Genomic DNA, 18,483 nt, shown 5'->3' with positions numbered 1-18,483 from the left:
ATCCTTTTTACTGGACACTGACATCACTCATCTATAATCGTGTGATTTGGAATACAGAAAATGATCTGATAACCCACCCCTGAACCAAAATCATGGAAATAACAAATCGCACACAGACATACTTCTCAACCACACATTTATTTTTTGAATGCAGTAATCGGTGGTTGTCCTTATAGATCTAGCCTTTGCATTGAGCTCATAGACATTAGATTGTTGCCCAGTGTGGCTGGCAGACTGTGATCTAATGTATAAGGCTAGTTATTACTATTACTATGACATGGTAATTGTATGGGTAATGCTATTGTCCCAGTTTGGGGCAAAGGCTTTAATTTGTGTTGTTCAAGGTTTAGTTTAGCTGATCAAAGAAAGTGTGACTTGAGGAGGAAGGGATGGACAAGTTGGAGGGGGGGGGAGTACAGAGAGGGAGTCAGGGGAAGGGTGGGGGCCATCTGACACCGGGAGGGTATAGCTCAGTATAAAAGCCTAGCAATGACTTAGAAGAACTTTAGTCACAGTGCAGGCAGGCTACATCTACAGACAAAAGACCACACAGGATTGAGCTTTACAAAGCACCCAAGCCTGTCCGATGCCAAATAGCCCTCTGCCTGGCTGAAAGGATATTTACTGAGCTCTACAAGTCAACTTTCCTGGACAGAACTTTTCTCTCAACACTCAAAGAAACCAAAAATTGTCTTCGATCACCAGATCTGATATTTATCTCCATCAACCAGTGTGCCCTCTCCTTGGCTTGACATTTGCCCTGCCTGGTGTTACTTGTACCAAACCCATCTTCGTCTACCTCATCGTACCTGGTCCTGGTGGGTAAATACCCTCGTGGGCTTCATTTATCTCCATTTCTCCAGGAACTGAGACTTTTATTCCATTGCTGGAATCATCCCGGATTTAGTCACTAAGGGGTATAAGATGACAGCAAGGATGTTTCTAGTTTTGGTCCTGATGGGAATGCTCTGCGTGCGAGAGGTGAGTAACCAAACAAGTAATATGCAGCAACTTGATGACTCTTTTAGAAAGGTTCCTTTGTATAAAATTGAGTAAGGGTCCTTTATACAGGGTAGGGGGTACTACATTGTATAAAGGACTATTGCGTATTCTATACACATAGTAAAGTAAACGTAATAATAATGTTCATTAATTCATTCTTTTTTAATTATTTTGGCAATATTGCTAAACATTGCTTAGAGGAATGTATAGCAACATTTCCCTTATGCATAAGACAGATAATATCATGTAAAAGTAGAACCCAAAGCAATTAGAGATCATGTGCCATTGTCCTCTTGGCTCCAAAATGATGAATCTAGCTACTATGGGTTACTGTCTGCATTTTACTGCTCCACACACACTCCCCCATGATTATCATACTTCACTAAATAATAATATACACACTGCGGTGGGGTATGATTACATTTTTTAAATTTTCTAATTGGTGTACTGTTAGTGTCAGATCTTTAGTACATGTAGATAAAATTATATTGCACTCACTGTGCCATATTATTACATGAGGCTCTTTGCCCATGGGGGTATTTATATGTTATGAGCAAGTTGTCTTTGAACATAGATACACAGTTTTATTAGATTATATTTTACAGGGTAAAAAATATGTCAAGTCTAGTGACAGCCCAGAGCGATCAGTCATATTCCACTGTGCTGGCTACTTTCAGCCAATAAAATCTTACCAGTTGGTTTGGGTTACTGTTATTGGACATTACCATTGTTCAGTGCACTGTCCTATTACATAAGCACATGTAAGTTTCATAATAGCCTCTATGGGTTTCCGTTGTATTTTATCTCTATAATGAGTCCAGTTATTGTCTCCCCAGGTCCACCCAGCTGGTATGTTTGAGTTGAAGGTTCACTCATTCAGTAGCCCCCGTGGAGTATGTGTGGCTGGTCACTCTTGCCGCATCTTCTTCAGGGTTTGTTTGAAGCATGCTCAGCCTGTGGTGTCCCCAGATCCACCCTGCACATTTGGGACTGCTCTCAGTGACCTTATGGCCATGGATCCAGAGGCCATATCTTCAAGCACACCCATACGGGTCCCTTTTCACTTCAAATGGCCGGTAAGTTACAGTCTTGTTTATTTTATTGATAATGATAGAACTTGTAGGTTCTAGAGTAAGGTAGGATTTAAAAGCTAGAACCAGTTTGATACCACACCGGGTCGAGAATGTTTCCTTATTTTGTAGCTGAATTTAAAAAACACAAATAGCAGTACCAGAACCAACTCATGACCTAACTGTCTATCGACACCTTTAGATCTCAGCAGACACCCATGGCCAATAAATCACATGGGGGACTTCTACTGGCTGGAATAGTGTGACCCCATAGATGTGTGCATGGTCTTGCCTGCCAAGCCTTTTCATTCCCAAGAGATTATTTAATGGTCAGATTTGATGCTGGATCTCTTTTAATGTCTATGGATGGTTTAAGCTGCTATGCTTTTGAAATTCATGATGCAGAGCTAATCATTTTCAGATGGGGCAAAAAGGTGCTGAAAAGGTATATTCATTTTGGTAGAACATTTGGTCCTATTAGGAATTGTAAAATAAAATATAAGAATATTTAATGCCCAACTACTGTAGATAAGGGGCCTGAACTTCAAATGTAATTGTTCCTGACTGGTCTCATAGGAATAGTTATTTGACCTGAATCCTAAAAAAAATAATCCTGGCAGCATATAGTTATTTTCAGACTTTTGATAATTGTATATCTAAGAGCCTTCTAGGCTCCCCACAGCCTTTGTCTACCTAGAACCATGAACTATTGCTGCTTGGGTAAAATACACATATTTTTTAGAGCACCATCTATTGGTGTGGGCTAAAACCCATTGTCTAGCACCCTCTAGTTGTATCTCAAGTAACAGGACCTTTGTCTGTAAGGAAACCCCAGTTATGTATTTTCTATTGTCCAAAAACCTTTATTGGTGCCCTCTAAAGGTGCCAAAGAACTACTCCATAGTATTGATTGCTCTTGTCAAGGGACATTTTTCTGCCAGCACCCTTTTTTGGTGCTTCCCTATGCCACATGTTCTTTGTCTCCCAGCATCCTTCCAATTATGGCTTCTCTAGTCATAGAACCTTTGTCTTTCAGTTGCCCCATCTCTGGTCACAAACATCTGTCTATCAGGAACCCTATGGAAGGGATCTCCATGTCAATGTGCCTTTGTCTACCAGCACCCTCTAGTGGCTGCTCATTATTTTACAGAATCAACAGGAATCCTCTAATCTTCATTATCTAGTGTTCTTATGTCATAGCATACTTTTTTTCGTGACTCCACAATGACTTTGTCAAGAGGAATAAACCCTAACAAAGGCATCAGGGGGCCCCTGATTTAAATATTTATTTTGTAACACATGTTATATGGCTTGAAACTATCAACAGCCCTCCTTGTTTTTTTTTAATCTTGTCCCTTTTCTCATTTCATAAGCAGTTTATCTCGGTAACACCATTTAATTATATAGTTGTGTTTTTTTCAATTCATACGATTATTTTCAGCCTTTTCCTTCTGATAGCAGACTGTATTTATGAACCATCTGCCAATCAGAATTTAGTTTTTAATGAGTAACATAGAGCCACACTAGGTAGCAGCCTTGAATAACATGGTTTGAGTAAAAGGGGGTTGTGTATATACGCTTTTTTATAATTGTACGTCTTATTTTCTCTTTTTTACTTTTTAGTTTTAGATTGTTTTCATTTTAAAAACGGAACCCGAGTAAAATTGTTCATTACCTTGCAATCCATATACTGACAAGTTTGGTGGACACATGTTTATCTAAAAAAGTAAATTGCTGTATGTCCAAGTACTTTTTCATTAAAATAGATTTCCCTGCAGCAAAAAAATATCAATTTGCAATACATAACTTTAACAAAATAAACACAATTAAATTGATGGCGCACCCTAAGTCATGTTCCAGCACCCATAAAGCAAGAATCTCATACAAACTACTATGAAGGGGCATCAACCAGTATGAAAAAATCACAAACCCAAGGCCAAACAGTACACATTTTTAATTGTTCTGACTAATGAAAGATGAATACTGCAGAAATTAGATTGGTCATCATGGGTAACTACAGAAGATAGGTGGATACCTGTGCTTAGCAACTTCTCTAAATGTTAAAGATCAGACAACATCATATGGAGCACAGGATTCCATTACTCCTGCTCACACATTTCAGGTTCCATAAATCCTTAGTGACTGCATTACCTATCAATACATAGGAAAGTCCACCTTGCACTACCAGATGTTCTTTTACTTACATAATTATGAAGACATGATCATATAAGGGTGGGGAGTGTTGTTAAGTACAAGTTAGACTTTGAGTTCCAGCTCAGGGTTCTGATTTGCACCTACATCCACTGGCCATAATGTAAAGATTCCACTGAGGATGCATAATCACTATCAATATTGATAAAGTGGATCTACATCACTTCTCATAGTACATATATAAATATATAGTCCAGACAAGGGTGAGTGGCACTCATGTGTCTTGCGAGGTGAATACATAGTGAAGATTTTGTTTTGACGAGTCACAAGCTTGTCTTCTTCAGGACTGGACAAAATATAAAGATTCCACTAAGGACACACAATGCCTATCAATACTGATAAAGTGGCTCTACATCACTTCTCATAGAAGATATGCCATGGTGCACAGCAGTTAGAAGTTGAGAGAAGGTGACCGGAACTTCTTGCTACTCACTAGAGAACTGTAAGCTGCCTACACTTGATCTACACTGTATGTCTAAAGCTACTTGTCTTCATGCTACATTTTGGACATAGCCGTATTAAGTACTTAGTCTACCTTATCACCTATTACTGCATTATTTATTTCCATGTTATACATAATACACAAACACTTCATTCTATACATATTTTATACAATAATTGCTCTTTATTGCCCATCCGCTCCACATCGCATCACTTAAGCAGCCTTTCTCAACCAGAGTTCTGTAGAACCCTAGGGTTCCTCTTAAGGTGGTGGACCTTGAGTAATACTAAGTGATCCCCCACCTACAACAATCACCAATAAAAGGGGGGCAATTTTCTACTGGCCACCAATTCAAGGGTAAACTTTTTTTTACTGGCCACCAATACAAGGGGGCAATTTTCTACTGACCATTAATACAAGGGGCCAATTTTCTACTGGCTACTAATACAAGAGGGGGGATTTTTTTTACTTTTACTGGCCACCAATACAAGGGGGCGATGTTCTATTGGCCACCAATTAAAGGGGCAGTTTTTTATTGATCACCAATACAAGGGGGCATTTTTCAACTGGCCACCAATACAAGGGGACAGTTTTTTACTGGCTACCAATACAAGGGGGGGGGGGGGGATTTTTTTACTGGCCACCAATACAAGGAGGACATTTTATACTGGCCACCAAAGTAACTTCAACACAAACCAACACTAACTACACTACAACAATGTTCATTGTCTGCTTCTTTTTCTGGTATTAATATTATTATCATTCAATTCATTTGAAAATAGTTTATTTTATAGAGCAGGTGAGTGTTAAAAAAAAAACTGTCCCAGGTGTCAAATACTGTTAGGGCACCTCATTCCTTATTTTCAACAACTTACGGAGCACCCTTTTTTGGGCAATCTGCAGGTATAGTAATTATTAGAAGGGCTTCCCTGAGATCTCAGTTCCTTGAGGGTAAAGGTTGAGAACAATTTGTCTAAAGTAAATACCCTATTGGTTATGCAATCCTAACATTCTCCCATCTTACTGCTTTCACTTGGTGCTTACTTCTTATGACAGAAACCACTTTTTGACACTAGCAGTGCTCTCTGAGAAGCGATCCGCATTCAGATTACTCTTCAGACAGCATTTGACAGGCGGTGAGAAGGCGTTGTATCACCCCTGATTGCTGCACTAGCGTGCTGCAACCACTTAGGTTGCATGCAATTGTAGGGGACTTGCCGAGGGGCACGTTCACTTGAATGGGCCATGCTCGGTGAAAACTGTGCCCTCCAAAAGCGACAGGGGGTATAATTAGTGTTGCCGCCATGAAGCAAAATATTGCGGCCCATGGCAAGTGTACACCCCCACCCATTGCCCCTCCAGTTAAAGGGGGTTGCAATTGGGGACAGTAAAAACACAGCTCAACCGCGGGGTCTTTTTTTCATGAAATAGTTTTTCTGCTTTCCTGTTACGTCCTCTGTGAGCTCCCGAAACTTTGTTTATCTCTTTGGAAGGAGCAGTGCACAATTGTTGTGGTAATGTACAATGTTCTATGCACACTACACATCCCATGGTCCCTAGTCCATCTAGGGTGTCAGCAAGAGAGGGTGGCTATGTTACTACATACAGTGGGACCATGGAGAATAAACGTAGCTGCCTTCTAACAGGAAGTCGGATAAGGAATTTGAAGATTGGCGGAGGAAGAAAGCAATAGAAGGTACTTTTCTGAGTTAAGAATACATATTTGAAGAGATCATTTGACCAGAGTTTAGTGTCACTTTAACAATTCTGGGAGTGTTGGATGTGTGTATTCCCCACCCCTTACCGTAGCTCCACCGTCTTACCTCTACATCACCGCACTGTAGGAGTCAGAGGAAGGAACCACAGTACACAGTGGGGGACACAGGCATCAAGTTATTACTCCAGTTTCGTTTTTATTAAACAAGTCTATTGATTTTGATGAACATACACCACACATAACACTCATAGTATGTATCTCGCCTTGGCAGAGGAAAAAAATAAATAATTTGCACTGGTAGCCAAATATCAATAAACCTTCCTAAAGCAATATTTAACTGGGTAGTGTTTTTGTACATAGGACTTATCGTTTGGACAATAGCTCATGCTAGCTTGTAGCTAAAGCTAGCCATACATGGATATCAATTCGGCCAGTTCAGTAGGGATCGGTCAAGATACCATCCATGTATGGGCAGGCTGATTGTGCCCAAGTCGATCAACCAGCCTTTTGGATTTTGATTACTGTCGCTGACTATAGCCGCTAGCAGTAATCATTATATTCTGCCAGACAGGAAGACTGCCACAACCCCCTGCCGGCAGAACACATTAGCGCTGACTGTGTTGATGGGAGTACTTAGTCGTTTTCTTTTCTTCCACCCATGATGGAAAGAAAGAAAATCGAATCACCTATGAGCTGCTAAGGGCTAGCCATACACGCTTAACTTGGCCGAGTCAATTAGCAGGAACCGGACAAAAGTCAAGTGGATTATGACTAGCTTAGGTCTATTATACTAAACTTGGACATCACAAGACTAATGACTCAACTCATTTGTACAGAGGGCATACATTTATTTTCTTGCACTGACAACTATGCCTAGATGTTTATCTTAATCCTTATTCAACATGTATTGCTTCTTTACTACTTTTCTGCCATACTCTCATTTCTTATGGGGCCACCCCTCCTCAAATGACATTCCAGCTACAGGTGGAGTCTACAAGGCTAAAGCAACAACTAGCTACTTTGACAATTGTCACCATGACAGTTGTCCCAATTTGAAGATTTCCCCTTACCTACTGTTCCTGGGACTATAGTAAAATGTTTGATTTCTCATCACCTTTCTTTTTTCTGGTGACACCAGTTACCAGGATAAATAGAGCATGAATCTCCCTCCTAGGCAACAATAAACTATCCATTGTTTTGGATAGAGACTGGAAGAGTTAAACCCCCTATCAGAATAATTTTGCTTCCACAGGGATTTCTCTTCACTTCCTGCCTTGGAGATGCAAAAGGTAGTGGGAGGAAATCTCCCCAAAGTGAGAGGAATCCTTGCTTTAGATAATTGCCAGCAGAACATGTGTCCCCATTGGAATTGGAGTTTCCCACACTGTTTTCTTCCATGATAACTTTAAAATTGAGAATTTCCCCTACTTTCTTTCTCTCTTCACTACTCTATCCAAAACGAAGCCCCCCCCCCCCCCCCCCCCCTCTGTGCCACTGTATTCCGACAGCAGGACTATGCTGTAAAACTACAGTGGCTGCAGCCTATTAATTGAAGCCGACTGATTGACAAATGTTTTCAAACAGGCCTGTTCGGCAAAAGTCGATCCTTAGATTGATTTCCATCTAGTGGGAATGGCCATAGATAGATTTTATGGTTTACACACGTTATACTTACCTGCTCTGTGCAATGATTTTGCACAAAGCAGCCGTATCCTCCTCTTTTCGGGTCCCCTGGCAGTGCTTTCAGCTCCTTCCCGCTGCCAAGTGCCCCTATTGCAAAGCCACTTGCTATAGGGGCACTGAAGCTCACTCGTTCCCAAGCCCTGCTATGTGCTTCTATAAGACACGCAGAGCGTGGTTTGCCCCCCCCCCCCCACCAGCTCCCTCCTCACTGGCTGTGATTAACTGCAGCGGGAGCCAATGGCTCCCACTGCTGTACCTGAGCCACTGAGGAGGGAGAGAGAACAGACAGAGCCTTTGATCGCGTGCACTTTGCTGGATCAAGATCGGGCTCAGGTATGTATAAGGGGGGCTGGGGAGACCCTGCAGCACAGATGCAGACAGTCTATTGGTTCCGGTGCACACTGGTGCTTTGTGCAATATCGCATGTGATCTGCACCACAATGCAAATCACATGCGATGTCTGTGTGTTGTGATTTCAGCCATACATTTAGAATGGCTGAATTTGCATCGCATTCGGACCACAGTCGTGTAGGACCCTTTTTGGTGGTTGTAGTTACATTTAGCCACAATTTCAATTGTTTTGATTTTTGAAACTGGGAAATGAAAAGAAAGGGACAATCTGCTATGGTTGGAAGCTGATGAAATACTCCTAAAAACTCCACAAAATTGCCGGCTGTGTGGCCAGCACCAGGGATCAGTTATACTTGCGTCTTTAACCAGTTGGAGCTTGAATTTCTCACAATATGCCTTGGAAGCCTGAGCAAGCCAGATAGATGGAGGCTTAGCATCACATGTGAGTGTTACCTAGGCTGGTCCACATGCAAATGTAGTCTGCCTAGGAACGCCCACTCCTCCAGACTGACACCTGCCTATCAAAGCATTTTGATATTTGAATAACTCCTCCAAAGAATCAATCCACTGCTTGCATCAGGGCTGAGGGACCTTGAGAGGAGTGTTGAGGTAGGGTGCTGTGATGTTTTCGGGAAGCTATGTACTGAAACCTGCTGGCTCCTTTCTCTGCTTCTCTATTATGTTGTTCATCATGTTGTTTTTTTTGCACATACACAGTTTGGCACTTACTCTAGTAGGGTGGAGGTCCTCGGGCTTGACCTGAAAATCTTGGGGGGGGGTACGCTTGGTAAGGTTCTCCCTCTTCCATTGGGGAACCACTTTTTTGGAAGTCCCACCTAGTACTTGGGTAGGCCTCGCTTCAGCAGGCCTTCCTGAAGAAAGGGGTCCTCCCGATTTCAGCTGAGTGGACCACGAGTACCCTAGTCCCTCTCAGGAACCTTGAGTCCCAGGGGATCAGGGCCAGTGTCCTTTTTCTTCAGAGGAGGACGTGTATACCCTGTGCACTTTTTTGTGTTCTCACTTTTCTATGCATCTGGCATTTAGTTTTGAACATGCTCACTACACAGCAGAGCTTAAAAAAAAAAGGAAAATTAGCATATTTATGAGAGGGCAAAGTAGGAATCAGGGAAGGCAAAATATAAGCAGATTCAATTTCTGCTTTAACAATAACGATCTCACTCGCCCCAAATGATTACTCTATAAAGTACGCATACAAAGGTGTCAAATGTTATCAGAATGATACTTTCAGATACAGGAAATTCTAATGTGTATCACATAGCACAGTTATGGACACATAAAAATTTTTAATTACAGCTGTAAAGATCTATTTTTTATTTAAATTCAATTGTCATATGAACAATCTTTCCACGATATATCTTACACAAATGACTGTTCAGCTAAAAATAAAACCTGTTTCTCTGGAATGCTATCTAATAATTTGGGTTATCCTAAAGTAAAAGAGTGAGCTCTTTTAGCACAGCAGTAATATTTGCTGCACAGCACTAGTAGATGCACTAAGATCATTCTATTTCATTGAAATCAGCAGAATTGTGCAGAAAATAAAATGAATAGAAGTAATGTGATAATTAATATTTGTAGAGATATAGTCCCAAATCCTTTTTGTACTGAAACACATTTGGCTTGACTTTGCTAATTAATTTATTGTACAGAGCAAAAATGTACAGCACGTAACAAAGTGGAGGAAACGATGATTTGTTAAAATTATTTCCAGTTGTGCACCGTGCACAATGAAGAGATTGCTCAATTGTGGCAAAAATATATTTTGTGATATGCTTGTCCCATTACTAAGTTTGTAGTATAATTATTTTGAAATAGAAATGTAAAAATTTAGTGAACATAGCTTTGAAGAATATAAAACATAAGAGGACAGATAGGGATGTGATAAGAGCATAGTTGTGGGTGCTGTTCCATCTACACTGAAACAGATGGTACCAGAATAAGGCCAGCCATAGACACTTCAAATCTTGGCTGGTTCAACAGAAACCGGCCGAGATTCTAACTATGTATGGGAAGACTGAATGTACCAATTTGCTGGATTTTGCATGTGATTATTGCTAGTGGATGGCTTCTCCTGGTGGGGACAGCTTTCCCCGCCCTCCCACCGGGAGAATACATTGACTCGGCGGGAGGGTTGCAGGAAAGATTGTAGGATTGTGACAGAAGGGCTTCTTCATGAGACTTTTCTTTTTCACTCCAACCAATGCTGTTAAGTCTGGTCCACATATCCAGCTGCTGTCTTTTCTCCGACCCATGTAAAATTCTCACTTACCTGTTCTACCAAAGGCACGTACATATCATTGACATTAAACTTTTTTATTTTATTACAGGGAATTTTCTCGCTTATTATTGAGTCCTGGAGCGCACTTACAGCAGAGAAATCCATTGGTGAGTTTTATTTAAGTTGTTCATTCATAAGTGGTCATCTATAAATCCAGACATTTCTTAAGTCAGACATTGGAATGCATTCTTTAGGTACACCTAGACATTAGATCTTCCTTTTCCCAACCTTTTTTCACCCCAAACCCTTGCAATAATTTTAAGGTCTCAGGGACTCCCTGCTAAGATTAGTCCATTGGGAAATGTCCCTTACATTGGTGGTGGTTAGTGGGGAGAATACTCCTCTTACAGTGGTGCTCAGAATGCCACCATTACAGTCATGCCTCTGGCTCTACCAATTGGTGTTGAACTTGGAGCTATGAAGGCACCATCACATGGAAGATCAGTTACAGCTCAAGGAACCTTTAACCACTTCTGGAGGAACCCTAAGGCTCCATGGAATCCTGGTTGAGAATGGCTGCATTAAATGGTCATCATTTAATAATGTACACATATTCAGAAGCCTTTGGCACATTTGAACTTTTTTGGCAGATAGATAGACTATAATAGTAATACTAGGGTTTATCCTGTGTACGATCCCATTACTGGTCTATGTGCTAGTTTGTTGTAAGAAAAAAATGTCCTACAAGACTCCACTTTTAGTTGATCAGATTTAGGGTTCTGAAAACTTGGTATAAGGACTCCAACAAGGTATTAAGATACTAGCTGCATTAGGCAGAACTCTGCCGTCATATACTAAAATATCAGTTTAAACTATATTAATCCTAAAGATTTACTGAAATTACAGAAGTATACAGATAATTTACTTACTAGCAAGGTTTACTTTTATAGTTTTACCTCCACTTTTCTGTTACTGCAGCTGTGCAGGCTGTCTAAATATGACTGTGCAGATCAATAGGCACCAGAGTTAAACCGGGTACACATGGGTTGAAAATCAGTCAGTTCAGCAGGAATCGGACAAACTTCAATCTGTGTGTTGTCCTCCTTGTTAGACAAAAGCCAATGGTCAGTTCCAGTTCAGCTTCTATCGATTGGTCCCACTGGAATAACTTCTCCGATGAGCCATCTTCAGCAAATGGCTGCAGCTGCTGATCAGTGTATTCTGACAGCAAAGGAGTCACAAGTGTCACACTACGATAGAACAGCCGGGAGGATTCCTGCATCCATCTTGCTTGTTTAAATGAATCTGTTTTTTTTTTCATTGAGTTCTATGATTAAATGGAAAAAAAACAAATAGTGTGTACCCAGTTGTAGACCCAATGTTCTTAGTAATGTACCAGACCCGGTCAGCAATGCTCCCCCCCTCCTTCTCTGCAACTCAGCGTTAAGATGCTTGTACTGGGGGGTGTGGCTATTACTCAGCTCAGCCAGTGCAGAGCACTGCAATGGCATGGCAGGAAACCTTTCAGTAAGAGTAAGAGTTGATTTAGTGCATTAATGAAAAAAAATCACAAATTATAACATGGCAGAGCAGAGCAAAAGAAATAAAAAAGCGAGAAAGTTCAATTGGGACATAGGTCATTTACTATTCAGCATATTTCTTCAATCACATTTTCCAGGGAAAATTATAATATTGGGACTGTAGTACAGAGGATTCAGATTAGTTGGGTTTAGCTTTAACTATGTGCATGCTCCCATTAGAGCTGTAAGTGCTTCTCCCAAATTTACCACTTTTAACTCCAAACACAGCAGCATGGTAGCAAAGAGGTTGGCACATTTACTTACTGTTGTGAGGTCAAATCCCACTTGGGATACTAAGATCGTGTTGTATATTCTTCCCATGCTTCCATGGGTTTCCTGTCAAAAGTGTACTAGTGGGTCTGACCAAATTGTCACTGTGTATGAGTAATGACACTAGATTATAGCCTACTTCAGAGCCAGTGACTGATGAAAATGGTTTTGTGTACTTTAGAACACGCTAATATGTTAGTTCTATATAAGTGCCCATTAAACCCCTTATTTCCCACAGGGAATTAGCAGCGTATCCACTCCAATTCTAATTCAATCTTACTCTTATGGTAAAACTGAATTGATAATCTCCTGGGGATAGATGAAAAATAAGAACTGCAGAATATAAAGCAAAACCTGGTTGGATTGGGGTCAAAAAAAGATGAACTCTATTTCCAGGCGATATGTTCTTGTGTCTGGCCCCATTTCTGGAGCCATCTTCTAAGTTAATAGGTCAGTTCCAAATGTTAAGGTCATAATGGGATGAAATGATCGGATCTGTGACCATTTGGCCTTGAAAAGTGGCAAATGACTGGATTACAGATAAGATTGTTTAAAAATCAATAGGAAGCCTTTTTTACCCATTATAGCTGTTATTCTTTACTCAAAAGGCAGTTTAATATGCTTGTGGTTCAATAAAATGTTCATGTCTCTAGCATCTGGAAAAACTGAGAGATTAGGAAGACGAAGGGAAACAGTTTTAGCACAATAGTATTCAATTTAAGACTACTGTCTACCTTAATAGCATACCGTATATACTCGAGTATAGGCCGACCCGAATATAAGCCGAGGCCCCCAATTTACCCCCAAAAAAACTGGCAAACTTATTGACTCGTGTATAAGCCGAGGGTGAGACATGCCTGTCCATCCCTGTGTGTGTGTCCGTCCATCCCTGTGTGTCCGTCCATCCCTGTGTGTCCGTCCATCCCTGTGTGTCCGTCCATCCATCCCTGTGTGTGTGTGTGTCCATCCATCCATCCATCCCTGTGTGTGTGTGTCTCCATCCATCCATCCATCCCTGTGTGTGTGTGTCTCCATCCATCCATCCATCCATCCCTGTGTGTGTGTGTCTCCATCCATCCATCCATCCCTGTGTGTGTGTGTATCCATCCATCCCTGTGTGTGTGTGTGTGTCTCCATCCATCCATCCATCCGTGTGTGTGTGTCTCCATCCGTGTGTGTGTGTGTGTGTGTGTGTGTGTGTGTGTGTGTCCAGCCTACCTGTGTCCCGAGCCTTTGTCCCGAGCCTTCGTCCCGTCCCGTCCCGTCCCGTCCCGTGCCGTGCCTTGCCTTGCCTCCGTCCCGTGCCCTCTTCGTCGGCGGCCATTGTAAAATTCAAAAGCCGCGCCTCCTCCTTCGCCTGTGATAGGCGGAACACTGAATTTCCCAGCAGCCTGTGTTCCGCCTATCACGGACGTCGTATCATCCTCGTCCGTAGTACGAGGATGAGACGACGCCCGTGATAGGCGGAACACAGGCTGCTGGGAAATTCAGTGTTCCGCCTATCACAGGCGAAGGCGGAGCCGGAGGCGCGGCTTTTGAATCATAGAATGGCCGCTGTCTGTCTGCTCGACACGCTGATCGAGCGGGCAGACAGCGATGACTCGAGTATAAGCCGAGGGGGGCACTTTCAGCCTCAAAAAAGAGGCTGAAAATCTCGGCTTATACTCGAGTATATACGGTATATTAAATACATATTGATCAGTGTTCATATTTTCTCTGTATCTATCATTCCTTCAGATTTTCCTTATTTGGTTCATTGCTCAGTAACTTGCCGTCTATCTAAATCTTTTTTTTTTTTTACTACATCCCTGTTTTAAAATGATTAAAGAGCACCAACTGTAAAATCTTCAACTGATGTTTCCGTTCCTTTCCAAAACCAATAAATTCTTGAATACTGCCTTCTATAGTAAAAAATGTATATCTTCTTTATGTCCACAGTTCCAACCTTAGCCTCCAGTTCTGTACTCTTTTTACTTAGTCTCTAAGAGCCACCGTAGACTATAGAGGATAGCTGGGCATGCAGGCACAATCCAAATGTGGGGGGTAGGGCTAGACCTCTCTAGTGTTGGCTTTTCACTGAAAAACATAGGTAATTGGAAAATATGTCCAACTACTTCTCCCTTACAACCCTATGCCTGTGGTGGTTTCTGGTGTCCTACATACATTAGGTGAATTAAACAGAAAGAGTAAATAGAGACACATAGAACAGTCATAACCCAACAGAGTCTGTAGCCCAAATGTCCTCTATCCAAAACAAAAAAAGTTTGGAAGGAGTTTAAATCTGTTCAGACCGGGCCGTGGAGAATTATGTCAGCAGTTTAGTCTCCCTCTTCCTCCCCTTCTGCCGGGCCAGTGAGGTATCGCAGCGTGCTTTGCGCAGTAGGGGCCCAGCCGTGAAGCTGAAAGGCTACACTGCCAAGGTTCCCTTATCCATAATGGTGGGGGCAGCGCCCGACCAGCTGGTGTAAACATCGCTGGGCTCCAGGACAGGTAAGTGTTAAAAGTTAAAAGTCAGCAGCTACAGTATGTGCAGCTGCTGACTTTTAATTCTTAAAGGCGCGGGCGGAACTCAACTTTTTTTTTTCTGTATTAAAGTGATCAGGCTGATTAATAAATAAATACTGAGTTGCAAATGATTTAAGGTTATGGCAGTTTGGTTGAGAAGCTGAAGGCAGATGCAAATACAATTATTTAGCTGTCAGTGAAGTGCCTTGTGTGGGCTTCCTTAATAGCCTTGTGTGATCTTCCCTAGTTTCCTTAATTAAACTTCCTTAATTAATTAAAATCAGCCCATACTTTTATGAATTCTAGTCTAAAGCTGGCCATAGATGAATCAAAATTTGTCTGGTTCAGCAGGGAGCGGCAGAATTTGGATCCATCTATGGCCATTCATGTTCCAGAGAAGTCGATTTAATGATCAATTGCTCTTGAACCGGCTTGTTGGAAGGTTTTCCTTTGATTAACCGTGCAACCAATTGGCTACAGCTCTGATCAGTGTATCCTGATTCCTGACAGCAAAGACGAGTCCCCACTATCAAAATACAATAACACAATGGGCAGGATTTCTCCATTCACTTTGCTTGTTTATAAGCTCGCTGGCTGTATGGCCAGCCTAAGCCCCAACAATCAGCCTACACCTTGTCCAATGAGGATCTTGAAGGAGATGCATTGGGTTAATAATAAAAAAAAAAACATACAGTACATACTCACCTTCATGCTGCACCATTGTTCTGATGCTGCAGCTGTCCCTGGCTCTAAGTCCGGAAACTAAGTGATCACATGATCGCTGATCACTCAGTTCTTGGTCTGCTCAGAGAGGAGAGCAGTGACTGCCAGTCACCCCTCTGCCCCTCTAGCACTCACTGGAGTACCAGGCTGGGTAGGGTGTGGGTACAGCTGACTTTGACTTAGGCGAACGCTGAGACCAGGAACCAGTTGTCAATCGGGCAGCTGGGTGGATCCAGCCAATATGGTCAGGATCCTTCCAGAGCCTGGAGCAGCTCTATGACATCAGCTGACAACAGGTTTTAGCCAGCTGTTAGCTGATCTTGGGTCACTGGAGTGTAAAAGTAGATCCACTACTGTGACCCACAAGAGAAGTATGGCCAAAAAGCTTTGGTCATACTTCTCTTTTAACTTAGAAGTCAGAGTAATTTTGTGAGTCAATTAATTTAGGTGACTCTAGCCTTTGAGTTTACTAAAAGTATGGTAATCCTTTAAGCTAACCCTGAAACACCACACTTTTTCCGACTCTGACACCTAACCCTCACCCTAACACTATTATAACTCTTGAACACTTAACTCCTAAACTCTAAAACCTAATACTTAGCCCCAAAATTCTAACCTTAACCCTGTGAACCTAACTGTAACTTTAACCTAACCCCTAATACCAACAGCCCCTGAAATGCTTTGCTTTAATGGGTGTCAAAAGACACGGTGCTGCATTATTATATATTCTAGTATCAACCAAGCATGCGTGTTCATTAACAGAGGATGTCTAGTCATTTCATGCCATTGACCTTATCTCAGAAGCCATGGGCAATTGGCTAGGGGCATCTTCTGTGACCTATATGTTGAAATGCTATAGAGGAACAAAACAGTGGCTATTTGGCTACTTTAGTCTAGAAAACAGGAGTTGGCCCTGGCCTATGGGTAATGTTTGCGAACAGGTACATTTTTCATTTCATGGATTATATTTGGATTCCCTTGTGGAGTTATCTGTAAGGTGTACTTTGCCCTGTAATGGTATTATCAATTTAGATAACATTAGATATCAGAAAAAGGGGAGCTGTGTGACTACAGGTTCCAGTTATTGAAATCCAGCCTTAATAAAAAGAAGTCAACTTTTGAACCACAGTTAATTCAGAAGCACACATCAGCTTAAAACTAAAAGTTAAACCTTAATGTTTCCACTGGGAGCACAGTCTACGTGATCTGCTCTAACTTATTGCTGTCATTGTCATTGCCACTGCTGCACTGCATGACTCTTTTCTTCTTAGTCATCTGTAATCTAGGAACCCCTTCTTCTGAGTTCCTAAATACACCCATTCAAGCTCCCTGACATTTCTTAAAGCCACCAATCAGATTTAAAGCTGCCTTGAACATCCAATTTATAATGGGTAATACTGGAAACAGAAACACAGAAGAAATTAAACAGCTCTGCCTACAGGAAGTACACTCCCAGTGACCCTGTAAGGTGCCCTCTTGCTTCTGACTGCATTGAATTACAGAAACTAATGGAAAAAGATACCGATTAAGATACTATATCTAACACAATCAGCCCAGTCAGTTTGGAAATTTATATAATCTATATTTTTATGGCCGGAAATTAGCAAGTCAGATCAGGAAAACCCAAAACAGCTAGAACTGCTTTCATCTCACGTTCAGAGCCTGGATAGCTAGTTTAATATTTGCTCATCTCTACTGGTTATCAGTATTTACTGTAGATATAAGCTCAGAAATACAACTTTGGTATATATACTGCAGCTAAATAGATACATATGAACGTTTCCCGAGCTCAGGATATTTGAGATAAAACTGGCTTGTGATAGCGTTATTTGCTATGCACAGCTAAATTCCTGCTTAGAAATCCCCTTGCAGGCAGTTCCCCCTACTAAGAAATTTCTGATGTAGAAATTTAAACACATTTACACCGAAGATAATAATGTAATGTGAAATAGATTCAGGTCTGCCAGGGAATAGCCATATCACACTCCTCTGATCTACTGCATTTCATTTGCTGTACATTACACATTCGTCTCCTTGTTATAACATTTTTTTTAAACCAGCATATGCAGTGCTCAATTGATTCTTTGCAGGTTTTGCAGGCTGGAGGATTCAGCAGGAAGATTTACCATTGGTAATTAATGAGGAACAAAAATGGTGCCTATGGACAGGAAATAAAATATTCATGGAAACCTGCTGGCCAACTGATTTTAGAGAAATAACCAACTGGCCATGTTATATTTTACTGGCAGATCACATTATTCCACTGCAATAAGTTTGGAACCAGGGGGGTCTTATTAGAGCATAAACTTGCATTCTCAGGTAGTACTAGCTTGCATATTTATGTAAAAATTGTTAAAACAAAAAAAAAAAAATCACATGGTGGTTGGATGGGTACATTATTGCTTAGCGCTGTGATACACAGTCAGTTCTGACATTGTGGTTGCTCTGACTGCTATGCTACTCCCCTAATGTATCCGGATATTTACATGCCATGCAAAGGATCTTTCCCCTTTCTACAGAAACAAATGCTTATTGGATGCAGAGATTATTATCAGCAGCAGTTTATTCCCTCCAACACTATAAGTGCAGTTTACTGTTTCTGAGGAATTTTATTGTTGATATAGGACAGGGGCCTCCAAACTGAGACCCTTTGTTTGCCTTTATCCGGGCACCTTTCCTTCCACTGATAC

The 18,483-nt window shown here is 41.4% G+C and overlaps 1 protein-coding gene across 1 annotated transcript in view; it reads left to right on the top strand.

The window, feature by feature from the left end:
- The first annotated feature begins 520 nt into the window (after nucleotides 1–520).
- DLL3 (delta like canonical Notch ligand 3) overlaps nucleotides 521–18,483 on the top strand; it is a 58,829-nt gene continuing 40,866 nt past the window's right edge. Inside the window, exons 1-3 of the mRNA XM_077479834.1 lie at nucleotides 521–981; nucleotides 1,839–2,078; nucleotides 10,825–10,882. Of these exons, the coding sequence (XP_077335960.1) occupies nucleotides 925–981; nucleotides 1,839–2,078; nucleotides 10,825–10,882 (355 nt within the window). The 5' untranslated portion in view covers nucleotides 521–924. The remainder of the gene's footprint in view (nucleotides 982–1,838; nucleotides 2,079–10,824; nucleotides 10,883–18,483) is intronic.

The sequence above is a fragment of the Lithobates pipiens genome, unplaced genomic scaffold (assembly GCF_037356315.1).
Source record: "Lithobates pipiens isolate NorthernLeopardFrog02 unplaced genomic scaffold, aLitPip1_a1.2 Scaffold_1, whole genome shotgun sequence".
Lineage (NCBI taxonomy): Eukaryota > Metazoa > Chordata > Amphibia > Anura > Ranidae > Lithobates > Lithobates pipiens.
Note: the sequence above shows the minus strand (reverse complement) of the source record. Positions and strands in the feature narration are given on the sequence as shown.